This window comes from Vicugna pacos, chromosome 18 (genome assembly GCF_048564905.1).
Source record: "Vicugna pacos chromosome 18, VicPac4, whole genome shotgun sequence".
In the NCBI taxonomy this organism is placed as follows: Eukaryota; Metazoa; Chordata; class Mammalia; order Artiodactyla; family Camelidae; genus Vicugna; species Vicugna pacos.
In genome coordinates, this window is record NC_133004.1 from 12665167 (window position 1) to 12684860 (window position 19694).

The following is a 19694-nucleotide window of genomic DNA, read 5'->3' on the forward strand; positions in this document are numbered from 1 at the left end:
CTCTGTATCTTTGAAGAAGTTCTATCCATAATATATGAATACTTACATAATATATGAATACGTAAGCCTTTTAAAAATGTTTGTGTGATTTTTACTCCTCCATGTCTTGCCATTTTAATTTAATATCTATATTAAAGATCTTGCCAGAACATCAGTATAGACCTGCCTCTTTCCTTTCTTTTTATTTGTTTATTTCGTGAGGATTAAATATGAAAATACTTCAGTGAGACATGGGAATTCTGAGCTCTTATGCATCTAACAACAGAGCTAAAATTAAGTGGACACCAAACTTGGCAGAATTACAGGAAGGGGGTCAATCAGTCCGTAATCACAGTGGCGACTTAACCAATAACCAAATCTTTCAGAACCTGATACAGATCAATAGGCCAAAAGCAAAGAATAATGACATAGGAAATTTGAATCACCCCATTAACAAGTTTGATTGAGTGGGAATATGAGGGGCCCTGTATTCAGCAGTTAGAAGATTCACATTCTTTACACCTTCACACGGAGTATTCAGAAAAACAGACATATACTTGGCCGTAAAGGAAATCTCACTACTGCTGATCTCCTTGCAGTCATAATTTCTGAAATGGCTTTGTCTTTTCCCCTCTGTTTCCCTCCAGAGTTAGTCCTACCAGGCGCTGTTTCACATCTGCCCGTTTTATGACCGTCTAGACTGAATTCCTTTATTTCTGCTTTACAGTCTTCTTCCTTAGCTGTAACTGCTTTGTAAAGACTTTTCTGCTTCCTTTTAAATTCATGATGGGAAAGGAACGTGGGGTGTAATTTTCATCTGCTATGGCAGCATTTTTCAGGTGAGTTTTTATCGTCCCTCGCAAAGTTGGGCTGTTCTCTTTCATCATTTTTCTTATGCTGTCTTTGCGGGATGCTAGGCATATTCCTCAGGGCTAATGGGAATTATGTCCTTTTTCTGCTTTGCTTTTCTCAATAATGCTTAATAACATCGATACAGGTGGGTGTGCATCTATAATTTACTTGACAAATGATCTGACTCACCAGTTTGAAAGGAAGGATTTGTGTCGCAGTGGCTCACAGCTCATCCCAGTAGCTAAATCAGTACCTTATACATAGATGGTACCCAAGAAATATTGGTTGAATAAATTAGCACACAAAAAAACGCAGATCTGGAATTAAATTGGTCATTTCGAAACCCATTTATTAAAGCTTTAATACCTTATTTCAGGAAGTGTGGAAGCCCAGAACCTGTGGGAGTAGGAACCCACGTAGTTTACAACTCTGTCCAAATAAGAGTTTGGTGACTCCATACTGACTCCCAAGGGCCAGAGGAACGTGCTTAATATTAAGGCTTTGAGCCCTTGCACTCATATACACTGTTAGTGGGATGTGAAATGCTTCTTCCCCCGTGTGGGGAAGATTTGGCAAGACGCACAGGCCAGTTAATGTAGACATTTGAGTTCTAAGAATTTTTCCCATAAAGCTGCTCTCACACTGTCTGCAGGGTCATGTGTATGGTAAGGAAAACAGCCCTCATTTGAGACTAGCATTCAAAGCTGGGTCCACCCACCTCAGGGGTGCACTTGACGACCCTTTGAAACAGGGCAGAAAAGCCACAACTATTTATGTTCATCTTCTAAATAAAAGATAGAAATTAAGCTTCACTAATATTTACTGTTAGAATGACTCTACACCCTCAATCAGTCAGCATCGTTGGGTCAGATGGCCACTTAGACATTGAATTTCCACAGGAGAGGGGAGCAGAGGTCCCCCCCTCACTTGTGGAGTTGCTTTTAACATAGACTACTTTTTGCAATTTCCATGTGCCCAGTTGAGTGGATTTCTAGATTATTCTCTTATTTTATGTTAGTAAAGGCATATACAGCCTCAGCTGTTTCAGGACATGACCCTCCCTATTCCAGGGACCCCCTGGCGGAAGGAGCAGACGGAGGACCTGCAGCGGGTGCTCAGGACCGTGGACAGCGAGATCCCACTGGTCTTCGTCAGCGGCAACCATGATGTGGGCAATGTCCCCACCCCCGAGACCATCGCAGAGTGGCAGCAAACTTGGGGAGACGACTATTTCAGCTTCTGGGTTGGGGGCGTCCTGTTCCTCGTCCTCAACTCCCAGTTCTTCTACGATGCCTCCATGTGCCCTGCCTTGAAGCAGGCCCAGGACCAGTGGCTGGACCAGCAGCTGAGCATCGCTGGGCAGCAGAGGTGCCAGCACGCCGTCGTCTTCCAGCACATCCCACTGTTCCTCCAGAGCATCGACGAGGAGGATGACTACTTCAACCTCACCAAGTCCGTTCGGAAGGAGATGGCAGACAAGTTCTCCAAAGCAGGTAGAGGCCTGGGACCCCAGGGGTCTGGGTAGAAGGGTGGTCTGGAGAGGAGGTTTCCAGATCCTCCTCCTCCCCCTCTGCAGCCTGGCAAAGGGGAGAGAGGATGGGGCTTTGGACAGAGCTGAGTTCTAATCCCAGCTCTGCTGCTCACTGGCTGTGGACCTTAGACAAGCGGCCTAGCCCTTCTGAGCCTCAGCGTCCTCAGCTGTAAAGCAGGAATAGCAGAAGGAACTCTCTCCTGGGATGGTTGTGAGGACCCAATGAGAAGAGGCCTGGAAAGCATTAGAACAGCCTCTAGCCTGCCGAGTCCTAAAGCTGTAGCTGCTCACAGCTGAGGATGGGGGCTCTGCAGGTAGTGGGTGATTGCAGTGGGGACGGGACGTGACTGAGCGTGCCTAGGTGAAGGAAGATGCAGGAGTATCTTTTTCTTGTTTCTCTGGGAGGCAGCAACTTGCCCAAGGGCAGGTGATATTTAAGAGACAATCTTCCTACCAGTCTGATGCAACCCAGGAAATCCTAGGACAGGGCTGTAACGGGCAGGTTTTCCTTTAGTGAGATGTGGACTGGGTTCTCCTCCTGAGTAGGGAGGAGGAGTCTATTTAGTTTGGTCTTAACCTTGCTGTAATTTTAAGCTAATCATCTGTGTGACACATATGTACACACACACACACACACAAAACGAAGGCACTCCATTTCTAGAGATCTCTGCCCCTGATCGTGCTCCATGCAGCACAAGCCCACGCGCCTCACTTCTCCTGGTAGCGCCTGCAGCTTCACTGTCATGAGAAGTGGTGCCTTGTAGGCTGATTCCCTGCATTCCCAGTGACTTGGCAGGATTCCAGTTTTGACAACTGTTGTGTCTCTTGCGTTTTTGGTCATAATGCCTCCTTTCACGTCTTTCCAGAGTGTACTATATCAAACGCCTCTAAAATTTAAATATATTCTTTTATTTGTTAGCAGGTAGGGAGAGGGAGGTGGCCTGACCCAGTAGCAAGCGTTCATTTAAAAAGAGGAAAAAAAACAAATTAACAAACCCTGACGCTCTTTTCATCTTTGAGCATTAAATGTGTTCACATTTACTTGTGAGAAGTACAATAGGCCCTTCTGTATTTTTAAGGCATTTTACAAAAAGCTTGCATAATTGGAGACATTTTCCAACTGTTCCATGGAGATGAAGTTGGAAAACTTCTATTAAGGCCTTTGAAATTTTATGCCATGCTTGATTTGGTGCAAAAGACCGTTTTCGATGACAAGGGAATGAAGTGTCATGATGGCACCAGCACCACCACGGAGACGATTTTGTAACAGAGACTAATGCCAGAGAGAACACTTACTGCCACTGAAACGATTCCTTTCATAGCAAATGTTAAATGATGCAAATGCCGTCCCTGTTGGCTGCTCTTTGTTCTCCTTTCTTGTCAGCCACATTCTTGAGTGGCATGTGGTTCTGGGTTTCCCATCGTAGGAAGGAGCTCTTGCAGCTCACCAGCACCCCCAGATACTGAGACCTGGAGACGGTTATAAAACAAGAGCCACTAGCGCCAACAGGGCATCCTTGGGAGAAGCCTGCTGCACACCCACCAGGAACCCCAGAGGGTGGCATTGCATTCGGGATGCACCAGCCACTTCCTGCATCAGGTCTGCAGCCCCACAAGCTCAGGAAGGGTTTGTCGGCACGCCCAGAGCGGGTCTGTGTTTCAGAGGTGGGCTCCAGTTGCCCCAGCTCACAGACACTCATGTCTACCACCAGAATGCCATTTTATTAATTTAGAGCAAGACTGAAACCCTCCCCTTAACCATAGCAGTGCAGTCTCTTCGGATAGTCAGAACAACATGGGAGGCCAAATTATAATCAGAAGGTTGCTAGCTAAGCATGAGACAGAGCAGGGGAGCTTGTTTTCTTCTCTGCTCTTTTTTTTTTAATTGAAGTATAGTTGATTTACAGTATTGTGTTCCTTTCCGGTGTACAGCATAGCGATTCAGTGTTTTTACAGGTTATACTCTAAGTTATTACAAGATACTGGGTAAAATTCTCTGCACTATGTAGTATATCCTTGTTGCTTATCTATATGAAGTAGTTTGTATCTGTTCATCCTACACCCCTAATTTGCTCCTCCCCTCTTCCCTCTCCCCTTTGGTAACCACAAGTTTATTTTCTGTATCTGTGAGTCTGTTTTTGTTTTGCATATACATTCATTTGTATTATTTTTTAGATTCTGCATATAAGTGATATTATATAGTATTTGTCTTTCTCTGTTGGACTTCTTTCACTAAGCATAATATTCTCCAGGTCCATCCACGTTGCCGCAGATGGCATTATTTCATTCTTTTTTATGACTGAGTAGTATTCCATTCTGTGTGGTGCATCTTCTTAGTCTAGTCCTCTGTTGATTGGCCCCTGGCTGCTTCCATGTCTTAGCTGTGGTAAATTGCCTTAGTCCCTCTTGACGGCATCAGGCTCTGGAGCCCTGATGGATCTGCCTCCAGTAGGGCCTCCTTGCCCAGGAAGACTGATGTTTCATGTGCCTTTAATTCTACCTCTTTAATAACCCTCCAGCCTGTCCACTTCTTTCGGCCACCATTCCCTCTCATCTGGGTCATAGCAACAGCTCCAAGTCCCCCTGTCCCACCATTGCCCCATTCCTGTCCACTCTCTGCCTAGCAGTCAGAGGGGCATGTAGCCCCAGAGCTTTCACCCTTCTGAGGCCCCCGCCACCCCCAGGATAAGGGCAGCTCCTCACCCTTCACCATCGTCTCCACCCCTTCCCTTTCATCTGGCCGCCGCCGCCTCAACTTTCTGGATGAGGTGCCCCTAGCCCTGCCCCGCCAGGTTCTTCCTGAGCTTCCCTTGATCCCAGCACATTTGTAAGTGTTGACTTATCTGAAGCCCCTGGCCTCTCAGCTCCTTGAGCGCAGGGGAGGCCTGCATCATCAGTGTTTGTGGCATGAAGGAAGGACTGAACCTCTGACTCACGCTTCTTCCCAGATGGACACAGCTCATTTCTCTGTTGAGCACCCACTGTGTGCCAGCCACGGAGCAGACCAGATCCGTGTTCTGTGGAGCTCCTGGGCACAGCCTCTCCATGGTCTGTGTTCCAAGTGTCGCACACACATCACGTATTCTCCTGGTCCTTTGGTCTGGGCTGAGGCCACACATGACTGTTCCGATCCACATGCTCATGGTGGCCTTCCAGGTTCAGCCAGGAGTCAGTATCTCTCTTTACAAGCGCCCCCCCCGTTCCCACCAGCCACCACCTTCACGTGTGAAAAGTCATGCTCTTTAGTAGCCTTAGAATCTTCATCTAGATGGGCTTAACCAGGGAAGAGCAGAGAGCGGGGTGCCCTTCCTGTAGTCACCTGTCAGCTTGAGTGGCTTCCCAAACCAGGCCCTTTGCTTCATGGCCTTTCAGACTCAGAATAAACCACGGGCAGCACTGGGAGGAGATCAGGAGCAGATGTGAGTGACCCGCCTGGTTTGGAAGCCCAGGGAGGTGGGCTCTCAGGGGAATGCAGGCCCCCGTGACTCGTAATGCAGAAGATTGCTCAGGTCACAGCCGTGTAAATCTTGGACTCATTTTGGAAAGCCAGAAGTTCAAGTGACATTTCGTAAAATTCATTAACGTAAAGACCGTGATCAAATCGGGGGTAATGATGGCAGATGGTATTTAACCCTGCCTCCAGCTTTTTCTCCCCACAGCAATATTATTCCCTAATACCATTTCAGTCCCATTTATCTCCTTGTGCTAAAATGCCAGTACTCAAAAATATGTCAAAAGCTCATCAGAATATCAGGGTAGCTTTTAATTATGATAATTGTGTTGTTATAAAATACCCTTTTAAAGAGCACATCCCTCTTCAACCCACCGTGGGGGTAACACCCAGCTTCCTTCCAGCAAGCTTAATGAGTAATTCTGAATCACTGTGTGGGAAGAATAAATGATTTAATAACGAACATCAACAATCATCTCACATTGTTGCATTAATTTTTTTAAATGGGATGAGGTAAATGAGGAGGAGGGGTGTTACTATACAATGGGCCACTGTGTGTGGAGGGATGTGTTCTGTGAGTCAAAGCCCACAAGCTTCCCAGCGCAGGTTTCCCTAGAAACGGATGCATTCTGTTTCTACTTTTGAAACTCAATAAAACCATCTTTGTATGATAAAAAAATGCGGTCAACAGCCAGTACACATAAACAGTCATCGGGGCAGGACAGGTGCACAGATGTGAAGCGGCCCCGTTATTTCCTGGCTTCTTCTGCGCTGCCTGGGGATAATCAATTTCCTCACGTCCACGGGATGTAGAAACTGGTTTTCCCCGTAATTCACCTGATACCTGGTTGGAGTTGCAAAGACAGTAGATAATGAAATCTTGGTCGAATCCAGCCATTGTCTCCACCCCTCATGCCTTTTTCAGCAGAAGGTTAATATGTGACCCAGTTAATATAGATTCCAATTTAAAAACTCCATCTTAAAAAACAGAAGTCTAGCTCTTTCACTGACCCTGTTTCCCGCGATGACTTGCTACCTTTTCTTTTTCCCATTTCAACACAGAGATTAGGACTGGATGGTAGAAAGCCCAGAGCAAATTTGGCAGTTGTGAAAAGTTCCAGTGAGCTGATCTTTCCTGTGACAGCTAATGAGTCATTCCACAGAGTTACAGTTTCATCTCTATTTATGCTTTAATAAAAAACGAGAGAGAGAGAGATCGTAGCCCATGTAACATTATGATTTTAGAATGTCAGAGTTTTAAAGAATAAAAATGTCAGGTTTCCAGGGTCTGCTTAACAGGAAAAACAAAACATCAAATCCTACTCCAGCATTTTACTGAGTTGTAGTGAAATTCTTTGTTTCCATCCTGAGTCCGCCAGGAAATGGAGTCCCAGCTATATTCACCCCTATAAGCCCCACTCCTAGGCAAGACTGTCGCACAGTAGCTCCTCAGTAAGTAAACCTGGAATTGAATCAGACTTGACTCCCATCTCCTCATCAGCAGGGTCACAGGTCCATGTTACCTCTGGACTGATACTTGCCAGCTGACTGTTGGATGGGAAATGTATCCCCTAGAGCAGGGGTCAGCAGACTTTCCCTGCAGAAGGTCAGACAGTGAACATTTTGGGCTGTGGTCTCTGTAGCGACACTGCTCAACTTGGCCTCTGTATCATGAACATAGCCACAGGCACTCAAGGGGGCGTGGCTGAGTTCCAGTAAAACTTTATTTACACCAACAGGTGGTGGGCCTGAAGGGTCCCAGCCTTGGCGTAGAGAAATGTTCCCAATACAGTGTGACGCTCTTTCTCTCCCCTGAGACCTTGTCAACAATATACACATGTCTAATTCCAGCACACTTTCGGTGACCCCACTGCCACAACTGCCTGGCTCACTGAAGGGTCTGCTAGAAGGCGCCTCGGGTTCCTAAGTGGAGGGCATACCTGGGTGAGAGGCTCATCGCACTGGAGGCCCATGACGGGATGTGAGGGTGGGAGGATACCGCGTTCTTAAAATTGAATGCCTGGGTATTTATTTTTATATGTGTTAGAAAAAAATAAAACTAGCTCATCAAATTAAAGAAAAATACCCAGTGATAAGTAGCGTGGGGGGTGTGCAGGTAAGGCAGAGCTCGGGACGTTGGCGCAAGGGGCGACGTGCCCGCGAGGGTGGGACTGGTGAGGCCATAGGACATCGCGGGTCCTTTGGTGCTGCTCCCCAGCACAGTGGCTTCACATAATCTGCTGAAGATCTTTCTCCCTTAGTTTACTCACCTTTAAATGTGGGGGTACTTGTCCCAACCTCATAGGGTTGGTGTGAGAATCAAGTACAGCGAGGCATTTATAAAAGCACTTAGCACGGAGCCTGGGGCGTGGCATGTGCTTGATGAAGGCTGGTTTGTTGTTACCGGACTCTGGACGGCGGTGCGAGCCCACAGCGGCCAGTGAGCTTTACTCTCGGGGTCTGGCTTCCTCCTCTGGTTGGAGCAGCGCTTCTCACCCTAGTACTGGCAGGAGGGACAGGGTCTTCTTGCAAGGGTGTACTGGAGCGTCGCCAAGCAAGGAGAGGCGTGCCGAGTTCAGGGACACACCTGCACTCTGCCAGCATAACTTTGTATATTGAAAAAGGAAGAGGAATTAACAACTCTTTTCATTGTACAAACTGTAGGGAGTGAAGCTCGACAAAAAACCTCTTGGCTTCTGCGACATGCAGGGAGATAGACTGTGTCTGAGGGAGTCGGGTTTCTCCAGGTGAATGAGGAATGTATGTGGTTTTCAGTTTTAACCCAACCAGGTGCTAATTTAAAAGGTTGGGAAGCACTGAACTAGATGAAAAATTCCTATGGAATTTAGTGAGGGAATTTGACCCCGCATCTTTTTTTTAAAAGCACACACTTCACCAATGAATGTGCTGGTAAACACTCCTTGGAAGGCATAATTTCATAGTTAGATTTTTCTGAATCCACCAGATGGGTCCACAAAGCAGTAGCTGTCATTGAATGACGCCCTCTGTTTAAAATGCAGTCAAACAAACAAACAAAAACTATCTTATTGGTTCTTTTTTAAACTAACTTTCAAGTGAGAACTCAGTCTTTTTTTTTAACTTTTTTTATTGAGTTATAGTCATTTTATAATGTCGTGTCAAATTCCAGCATAGAGCACAATTTTTCAGTTATACATAAACATACATATATTCATTGTCACATTTTTTTTTTTGCTGTGAGCTACCATAAGATCTTGTATGTATTTCCCTGTGCTATACAGTATAATCTTGTTTATGAACTCAGTCTTTTTTTAAGCATCTGTGGAATTCAGAGTTTCTGGGGGCATGTCAGCTTGAGGAATTTTACCCTCCTTTGTTTATATCTGGTCTTGAATTCATCTCCCAGGGTTGGTCTGTTTCAACCACTTCACCATAAAACACCAGGCTGTAGTCATTTGATGTCTGTGTCTCATTCCCTGTAAACCCAAGAGAGGAGACCAACTGCGGAAGCTGCATCTGGTGCGAAGTGGTGGTCACATTTCTCACTTAGGAGGTATCCTTAACAGTTGGGCTAATTAAAGTTAAAATCAAGTCCCGATGGTACATACTTATAAATCGAGAATCTGGTATGTGTAAGTGTGTGCTGCCAGTTCCTGAAGTTAAGTCGGCGTTTCTCCATTCAGCAAACAGCACGGGCCCTGTGCTGGTCACCCGGGACGGGAATGCACAGAACAGAGAGAGAGGTTCCCGCTGTGATATGGGAGGTCACCCTCGAACTAAAAATTCAGCATCTTATTGAAAAATCCCATTGCAACATTTCAGAAAGGAGCCACAGGTGCGTGGGAAACAGCAGTGTCTAAGTTTTTGAAGTCAAAATATTGTAGCTTTTCTTCTTAGGTCACGTTTTAAAAATAGCAATGAGTGGTGGGATTCGCTTGTAAAAGCAAAATATCCTTTGCTTAGCCAGACACTCTTACTTCCTACACTAGTTCACATATTTTCTATTTACCGGACTTGCTCTCATTGAAAGGGCATTTGCCCCCGCTACGGCTAACACTGTACGTGAAAATTTAGAATATTGCTACTTAAAATAAGCTGGAGATTGCTTTAGTTTTGCTTTAGAATTTTACTTAAGAGAAGTATCTGCACATTGATGATTCATTTGGAAGTAGAAGAAGGGCGCCCGTTTGGGTAAAGCCTCCTGTCGCAGACATGGGCTTTTCATGCCCCATCGTCCCAACCCGAGGCCCTGTGACCGTGACCGCGTCTGCAATACAGGTGAGGTCTCTGGCTCCTGAGTCCATTCGCATTTAAATTATAAACACACAAGAGGAAACACAGTAGAGGATGGAAAAGAACTTCTCTTAAGCGTCTCCTTTACATAAGGCACTCCCCTGCACACTGCTGGGAGTCCAGGTGAGAAGGTCCTCTGCAGGAGCTGAGCCCTGGGCAGGCGGGATGCTTTCTCAGCCGCGAGCCTCCTGCTGGTCCACCTGCCTGGGTGGGCCCTTAAGCTCTGTCTCCCTCGGAGGTGGGGACTGTACCCTCACTTCCTCCGTGATGCCACGGAGGGCAACTCATACAGCAGTTTTTCTGCTGAAAAAGGCAGAAGGTTAACAAGCTTCTTGAGAGCCACGGCTAGTGTTCAGGTGTTTTTATGGCTCACGTTATTGTCAGCGGCTGCTCTCCTTGTCCCCACAGCCGGCACAGCGACCCTCCAGGTGCTGGCGTTCTCTCTGCTTTACTGACAAGCAATGTCCTGGAGGCTGGAGCACTAGTTCAGGTCACAGAGCTAGGAAGCAGGGATGTGTATCTCAGGCTTTTGCGGGGATCAGATAGGATAACCCAGTACCATGACACAGTGTCTGGTTCCTGGTAAGTGCTATTACTGACAGTGCTATTAGTATTATCCATCTCTCAACATTTTCATTATTATCGTGAAAATATTGTAGGTGACTTTAACAGCAGAGGGACTGACATGTGAGGAACACATTTTCTCCTTTGCACAAGTTCACACCACTGACCCCCTGCTGGGTTGCAGGAGTGTTGCCTGGGTTGGAACCCAAGTCTCCCTGACTGTGTTCTTTTTACTGCTCCCCTGCCCACCACGTTGGGGTCCCCTGTCCCAGAGATGGCTCCACCACGTGCCACCAGTGGGTGCAAAAAAACCACAGAGTAACCAACTTCCTCAAGTGTCAGTGTTACATCGTAAGCCATTTGAAACACAACATTACATTCACATAATGATAATCATTCCCACTGATTAAATACTCTACTGCAGGTACAATTGCTCTGATTTTATTGACAGGGAAACAGAGGCACAGAGAGACACATCAGCTCACCCAGCCTCACACTACTGGGAGGCAGCAGAGCTGGGCCCCAGTCTCAGAGCTCTGGCTCTGGTTCCTGGCCTCTTCGTCTTGCTTTTAGAGCAATAAGTAGGATGCACGTCTGGGAGGACAAGCGGGCCCAGGCCAGCCAGTGTCAGGGCAGGTCCCTCCTGCTCACCTGCCACGTTCACTCTGCACTTGGGCTGCTGCGGGGCGCTGCCTCAAGCAAGGAGCTGGCCCAGCCAGCCACCCAGGCTCAGCAGCACGATGTTTGAAGGGCTCCTGCTGGGTGCGGGTCCAGGGAGTTCACTCAGTGTGTACAATTCCTCTCTGGCCTCAGCCAGCAGCAGTCTTTTCAGAAAGAGCCCCTCAGCTCATCCTTTCATCTCAAGTGGGTGTGCTGTGGCTTCACAGAGAGAGATGCTATTTGAAATAAGAAGGGGTCTGTACCATCCCGGCAGACACTAGCCGGGATCCCCCCAGGATACAAGTCCAGGTTGGCGCCTCTCTGAGGATGAAGGCACTGGAAAAACCTTGTTTAAAAAATTGGCGATTGTAGCTCACAGAAAATAGTGATAAAATAAAAGTAAAGGTTGGTTTGAGACATTATCTTGAGAAAAGAGACAAATGATGGCAATCAGTTGATTTCAACTTGCATTTGATAAAATGTTGGTTGTTGTTGCAAATGTGCACCGACTCTTAGGATGAACAAAGAGTGAATCAAGCGTTGACTTGGTTTCCTGGGTCTAAATTGTCTGAAATAATTGTTTGACAGCATCCTGCATTTGATGTTGGCAGCAGCATAATCCAGGGTCATTTTTGTAGGAGAAAAAACTATTTGCAGGTTTCGTCAGTTTTCCTGAGGGACTTTTTCTGCATCTATCAGTAATCTGATTACTGCCCTTCTCTGGAACGTGTGTGTGCACGTGACTGTGTGTGTCTGATTGTTCTGCCAGAGATCTTGTTTACTGATGATGTCACTGTGATTCGGGCAGCTCCCCAGTGTCACTTTCACTGGCTTTATATAAAATCCTGCGTCTTTAGTATGATTTGTGAGTTAACACAAAGGTGCCTCTGCCTGGTTGCACAGGTTTGAGGGGTTGGGGGCGGTGTTTAGTAGGGACTTGGTTTATAAGTAATTCATTCATTAATGTTTTCGTGTTATTAAGAAGTTCTCTTTTCATACAGCTAAGGTCATATCATATGAGCATTTTAGAAACGTAAGATTACGTCATACAAAGCATTATCTCATGTCATTAAAAAATGACCTGCATTGAACTCTTTTGCCATTATTGGACGCTTGAGTTTTTTCCACTTTTTCTCTGTGCTAAGTACTACTGTCATGAAGTTCTTTGTGTACAAACAGGTCCAAATCTTGAAATTTTTATTTTAAAATGCTTACACTTTTTTTTTTTTATGAAACAAGTGCCTGAAATTGGTGTTAGTAAAGCCAGGAGTGACCTCGAGGCATGTTTTGCTGAAGGGGTTCAGCACTCTGATTGGCAGCGTTGTTGGAGCTCTTGAGGCTGGGATTGGGCACTGTGCTCATTGTTACGTTCATCTTTGCATTTTGAGCACTTACTGTGTGTGTTCTGTGCGTTTGGAAAGTAGGGGAACCAAGATGATTAAGTGTTGGTCTTTTCCTCAGGAAGCTCAGTCCTAGGGGCCAAGTCGGAGAGGGAACTAGAGAATTACAGTCAACGTGGAAGTCTTAGAGTGGGGACTTCATGGCACGTTAGAGTCTTGTTTTTAATGTTTAAATTCCTCTCTCCATAAATCACTTGTAAAGACGTGTAAGTACTTTGCTCGCGACCTGTTTGATAAGGGCGCGGTTTCCCTTTAAGACTGTGCGAATTGCGCTTTGCCTGTTGCCATGGATGGCCTCCACGTCAGGGACATTTCATCCCTCCTTCCTTTCTCTGTCCTCTTTCCTTCCTTCCTTCTTCCTTCATTCTCCCCCCCTCCCTCCTTCCTTCCTTTAATTCACAATGACCTTTACTTGGTGGTTGGGTCTTCATGAAATCACTCCATCAGATGTTAGCTTTGGGGGCACCCATTCAATTACCTCAGTACATCGGGGTTTGCCTCCTCTGTGCTGATCCCACGTATCACGGCAAAGACTGCTTTCAGGGGAAAGAAATCCTTTTGCATGACTGATCCATCAACACTTGGAAGCTTTGTGATCTATGTCCCTGTTTCCTGTTTTCTGATCAAGGTTATAGAATAGCCGTTCTTAACCTTGTTGAGGCCACTGACCTTCTAGCTGAAAGTGCCCATTCCTTAAAGGTGACACCAAGTGCCTCTGGGACAGCAGGGCGCGGTCAGAGGGGACGTGGGCTATAATTGTATACAAATTAGATAATTACAATTTTTTCTTAAAAATTGTGAAAGCAGATCTTACAAGATGTTAATATTTATTATCAGTGGGTGGTGAGACTATAAATGTCATATATGTATATATTTTTATTCATCTGAATCTTCTAAGTCTCTCAAAAAATGAAAAAAAAATAATTTAAAAGAATCCCTGTAGTGAAGTCTAGGTCAGGGGCTGGCTGACTATTTCTGTAAAGGGCCAGACAGTGAGTATTTTAGGCTTTGTGGGCCAAGAGGCAGAATTGAAGACGATATGTAGGTGCTTATATAAACTTAAATGTAGCCGTTTAGAAATGTAAGAAGCGTTCCTAGTTCACACACCTTAGAAGCTAATAGACAATGAACTGAAGTTTCCCAGCCCCTGGTCTAGGTACTTAAAAAAAAGATCAATCTCCAGTGACACTTGCATTTAAGGGTAATCGTTACAGAGTCATCCATTATTTTCAAAAGATTGTGCCACTTAACATTTTCCACCTTAACCTCTTCTACCCACAAGTAAAGACTGAAGTTCTAAGGAAGGAGGAGATTTTCTTTGTTTTCAGCGGACCATGTTTTGGATCTCTTAATAGCACACTCTGCCTCTGACGTGTGTTGTCTGTTCCTCACTTCCAGATTGCCTCCGAGCTGTCATATAGACATGGCCTAAGGCTGCCCAGCCCCTGTCCCCTCCCGGGCACTGCCTTGGGTCCCACTGAATGCTTGATGCTTGAGAAAGCAGTTTCACAAGTCATAGAAAGGATGTCAGGAGGCTCACTGACAAAACAGCAGTTCTGTTGGAGTCCTCCTCGTCAAGGAAATGTCCTGGGACCGCTTGCATTAACTTGCAAGAGCCTCCAAAGGTCAAATTATAGTGTATTTAAAACCAGATAACTGGTCACCCCAAAAGGAGCATTACTGTTCTAAAAAGTACAGGGCAGTGTTCGTTCCTTTTGGCTGTACATAACAGGGAGCTCCAACTTGCCCAGATCAGTTTATTATCTCGTGGAAGGAGAAGGCTCGGGTTGGGCAGGCTCTGGGACAGGCTAAGTCAGGGGCCGGGTCCTTGCCAGGATTCTGCGCCCCTCCCCGCATGTCGCCCTTTCCTCAGTTTGGGTCTCAGATGGCTGCTATAGTTCTGGATGTCACATTCAGACTGGACATCTCCCAAGGAGCAGAAAGGGGACTTTTCAAAAGAAACAAAACCTCTCCTGGGACCCCCCCCCCCCAGCAAATACCCTGCCACAGCTCCATGTGCAGACCTGGGCCAGACCCTGCCCCAGCCCCATGGGAGAAGAGAGCTGCCTCATACCTGGTTCTGGGGATGAAGCCTGTGACTGCCCAGAACTAAATCAGGGCTTTTTTTTTTAAAAAATGGAGGTACTGAGGATTGAACCCAGGGCCTTTGGCTAAGCACGCTCTACCAATTAGGCTGTTCCCCTCCCCACCCCAGCAAATAAGGATTCTTTTAGCAAAGAGAAGAAGGAAGAGTGTGGATACTGTGAGGCAACCAGCATTGTGTCCCTCGGCCAGGAAGAAAGAACCCACGTTCCCACTGATTTCAAAAACAGCACCAAAAAGTGTTTTGTCCCCATTGTGCATTAGTGAGCCTGCGCTGGGTTTAAACACATCATTTCTGCAAGTCACAACAACTCTGTGAGGGGTCTGTTCTCATCCCCTTTTTAAACTCGAGGAAACGGCTGTTCAGGGAGGTGAAGTAGCTTGTCATGTGGCATTTAAGTGACAGACAAGCTTCAAAATCGGTGCTCATTCCATCATCTCATTAGAACATCAGGCCTCCTCTTATAGGGAACATGGCAGTTCTTTTGTAATATCAGAACAGACTGGAACTCTACTTTTCCTTAGGTAATGCTGGCAAAGGGGAGGTTTGTCTCCTGCAGGACACCTATTAAAATGCAGCTAACGAGTTGCCACAAATTTCCTATATTCATTCGCTGTCTGACCATCTGTCCATCCAACCATTCATTTCCTAACAGTCATTTATGAAGCTGCAGCTGCATTGTATTCATTCTGGGAATGGATACCTAGTTAAATAGACTTGGTCTCTGTCCTCACAGGCCAGGAGGGGACACCAGGGTGAAAGCAAGACACTGCAGGACCGAAGTCAAGGAATGTGCCAGGAATGGGAGGGAGGGCAGCCAGCTTGGTCCGGCTCAGCCCGGGATGTTTTCCCTGAGGAGAGGAGCAAGCAGGTTCATAAAGGATGAGTAAGTTCATCAGGCAGATGTGCACAAAAAGAGGGCATTCAGGACACAGGGCGGAGAGGGGGCTGAGGCTGGAGCCCCAGAACAGCCGGGCATGTATTGGAGGTGACACTCAAGTTGCTCAGGGCCTAGAGTGGGGCTCAGGTGTCAGATGACAGGGAACAGGAGCCAGATCCAGCCCCAAGGTGATGGAGAGAGGCATGGGCCAGTTCTACGTGACGGGGCACGTTTGGGTTTTGCATTTTAGAAAGATAACCTTGTAGTCTGTCCAAGATGCATTTTCGCTTCCTTCCTTCCTTGGTTTTGTTCAGGACACCAGTGTGACAGATTGGAAACACTCCGCTCCAGACCCCCTTGCACCTGCGGTGAAGCTGTTGGGGAGAACAGGTGCTTGCCTCGAGCAGGAAGGGATTCAAAAGCAAGGCATGGTGGAGTGAAAGCAAGTTTATTTAGAGAGATACACACTCCATGGACAGAGTGCAGTCTGTCTCACTCAGAAGGGAGAGCAGCTTAGGAGATACACACTCCATAGGCAGAATGTGGGCCATCTCAGAAAGGTGAGAGGGAGAGAAGCCGAGAGGTGTGCAGTGTTTAGTCTGAAGTAAAAGTAGATACACACTCCATAGTCAGAGTGTGGGCCGTCTCAGAAGGCGAGAGAGAACGTGACAGAGCAAGAGCGACCATGAGGTGTGGCGTTGTTAGGTTTTATGGGCTCCGTAATTTCATATGCTAATGAGTAAGAGGATTATTCCAACCACTTTGGGGAAGGGGCAAGGATTTCCAGGAAACACCCCCTCGCCCACTTTTTGACTATTTATGGTCAGCCTAGGACTGTCATGGCACCTACAGGTGTGCCATGAGGCTCAAGGTCTACTGGGAGTCGAATCTTCCGCCATCTTGGTTCTAGCCAGTTTGTCCTGTCCTCAATTGCTGTGTCATTCCTTCAATGGTTGTGCACTGCCCCCTTTCCTCTCACTTCAGCTACATGTCCCAGTCCTGAAATTTCACAAGTGGAGCTTCCTGGAAAGCTTTTCAGTGCCCTTTCTCTCTTCTTTGTGCTTGGAACTTGGTTGTAATGCCTGGAAGCCCTGCAGCCATCTTGCAGTCTTGAGGACAAAGCCCCAAGCTGAAGTTGACAGAGCAGGACAGAAGGAGCTTGGATTCTTGATGATATCCTTGAGCAGTTGCACCCACCCTGATGGCTGGCCTCCTTTCCCTATATGGAATGGATAGGTCATTGGTAAATACAAGCACACCCTTTGCTTGTTGAAGCCACTGACAGCTGCATGCCATCCTGACACATCTGGGGGGCAAAAAGGAGAGTAGGCCAGATGGCCAGTAGGCCTGAAGATGGAGAGCAGAAGGGACTGTGGGTAGGTTCAGGCAGAAAAACCAAGGGGACACACGGCCCACATCCCTGACAGGTGGCTGTGTGCTGCCCCAGGGAAGCCCACGAGGAGGAATGGGCATTGGGGCGGAAGGAGTGAGTTTGCAGTACTTGCTGGGACAGCAGAAAGAGAGGTCCTCCAAGCAGCAGGAGAACTAAGTCTGGGTTGGGAAATGATTCGGGGTCCTTGGCAGGTAGGGTTGCCGAGGTTACAGCAGAGGGTGCAGTCCTCCAGTGAGCAGAGAAGGGCGTGGACAGAGCCCAGGGAAGGCTGCTGTGGAAAGGGCTCCTGGAAAAGCGCACTAATTAGGCAAATGCCGTGCTCCTTAAGGCATCTTGGAATCTTTCCCCAGTTTTTAAACCAGAAATTGACCCTCCCAGGACCCTCATGTTTCATTGGCCACAGCGATCCTCTTCTGGACCCCCTGGCTTGAGTCTGAGCTACAGCACTTGCCCCCCAGTAAGTTTCATCTTCAACACTGCAAAACATCTCCCTTCCGTGGCTTGCCACCACCTCCATCTACCTCCCTCAAGTATTTTTGGACAGATTTCCAATTTGATACATGAACATGCCGTCAGTCGAAACAATCTTGTTAATGAGCCTCTTGTCCTGACAGCTGTGTTTAAGATAGGGCATGGAAACCGGGTAATGGAAAATCTTGAAAATTGTCCATTCTGGATTGAAACCTTAATGTGTGCCCCACGCTCCATCTCACTCGCAAGCCTGCCGTCTTCTTTTAAAAATAAAGAGGAAATTATGAATAGCGAAAAAGATGTAATTTGTGCAAATGAAAAAAAGATCTTCTGATCAGATACTTAGAGAAGGGTGAGAGGAAGGTCTCATTATTGAACGTTGCCTGAGCCCGTCACGTGCAGCTCCCTGCCGTGTGACCTCGGACACATCTCTAAACCGGGGGCGGTGGGGGGGAGGATGGTTGATATTAGTCCTCCCTTCCAAATGCGGGAAATGGAGGCTCAGAGAGATTGATGGACGTGACAGGCTCACACAGCTTGGCAACAGTAAGCTGAGGTCCAAGCCCGCGTCCCCTGAGCCTCCACCCCAACCTGCCACTGTTTTTCTGGCCACCAAATAATTTGTATTAATAAAATACAGCCTTCGCCTTGCATATTCCACGCAGGTTTTGAATTTCCAAGTCATTCGGAAAGGGAAAAATTAAAAAGTTGAGCTTACCTCCCATGTAGAAAAAAATGTAAGGTGGGGTGAGTCTGAAGGTTGTTAGAGTGTAATTAAGCCTCAGGTCCAGGTGGGAAGTCATGTTGTGCTGCTGCTTCTGGGGGTTCAGATGCTTGAGGGCAGCCAGGCACCTCCAGGCCCTAGAGGAATTATTCTCCAGCAGCACCACTCTGTCCCGGGACTGCGAGCTCACGTGCCCCAAAGGCAGAGAAGGCCGAGGCCTTGACAGGTGGAAGTGGGGTGTGATGGGTGGAAGTGGAGACGTGTCGGAAACAGGAACTGGGCCCCTCTCAACCCGCTCTGGGTGTCAGCGTGGCGACTGACCAGTGCATCTCTCTCCACCCGCTCCTCTTTGGAACTTTTCCGGCAGAACCTCTTCCATCCTGATTGCGCTGGAAACATTCCACCCCTTGGTGTTCTCTGAGCCACTTCTCTGCTACTGAGAGAATTGTAGCTTCATCCCCCCTCCCCGCTTCTCATAGTTTCAGCTCGGAGGAGCCCTGGGAAGGAAGAATATCATTTTTGTTGATGATTCTTTGTGGGGCGGGGGTGGCGAAAGTGGAATTTACATGGCTATTTTATTAGGAGACAAAAGTGGGGGGAAGTTTTAAAACAAAAGAGATCTCTTCTCCTAATACCAGCTCATACTCTAGAGAAAAGAAATCTCTTGGCCGTGGCTGAAGGTCGTTTCAATAACTGGGCCGTTACTTCCTACCCAAGTGAAACAGAGGGAGAGAGAGGTGGGGGGAGAGAGAATCCCAAGAGGGGGCTATGAATCCTCAAGACAAGCCAGATGCTTCCCGGCACGTGGACCTGGCATCTGGGCCCGGACCTGAGGTGAGCAGACGTCTGTGTGTTACACAGCACCCCCACCCCCACCCCAGGTCAAGTCAGACAGCCGCAGGGCTGTTGGCTTGGGTGCTTTTTAACCTGAGAGAGTGTCTTATTGTGCTCATGCTCTTACAGTAAACAGAACCAGATGGGCCTCCTCAGAGACCTGGCCACGGGGACTGGGCACAGAGACGCCTTCCTCCCTGCGGGTCATCCCCCCCAGGCCCCCCAGGCTCTCCAAGAAGCTGCACTGAGTGTCCCCAAGTACCTGAGCAGTCCCTTGAGGGCCGAAAGCTCTGAACAAAATGACCTCCCAGTTTAAAGTACAGAATGATCATCTGACAGCCTGGATTTTGCATACTGCAAATACGATTTTCAGGGGTTTATAAGGTAGCCTGAGATAGAGCTATATGTCCTGAGGGGAATAATTAAAAGATATATTGTTCAGTGAATAAAAGCAAGTTGCAAATCCATAGATAGCAGATCCCATTTTTGTGAAATTACATGTATGTGTGTATTTCTCTAGACCTATATCTAATATGTTTTATCAGTATAGACATTTAAGTTATCTGGACAATACACACT

The 19694-nt window shown here is 47.1% G+C and overlaps 1 protein-coding gene across 4 annotated transcripts in view; it reads left to right on the forward strand.

Moving 5' to 3' along the window:
• Positions 1 to 19694, forward strand: part of CPPED1 (calcineurin like phosphoesterase domain containing 1) — a 226309-nt gene that overhangs the window by 129436 nt on the left and 77179 nt on the right. For 3 of the 4 annotated variants that reach the window (XM_072942176.1, XM_072942175.1, XM_072942174.1), the window contains one exon: positions 1902 to 2324. The exons of the other annotated variant lie outside the window; for it this stretch is intronic. In XM_072942176.1, the coding sequence (XP_072798277.1) occupies positions 1902 to 2324 (423 nt within the window). The remainder of the gene's footprint in view (positions 1 to 1901; positions 2325 to 19694) is intronic. 4 annotated transcript variants of the gene reach the window in all.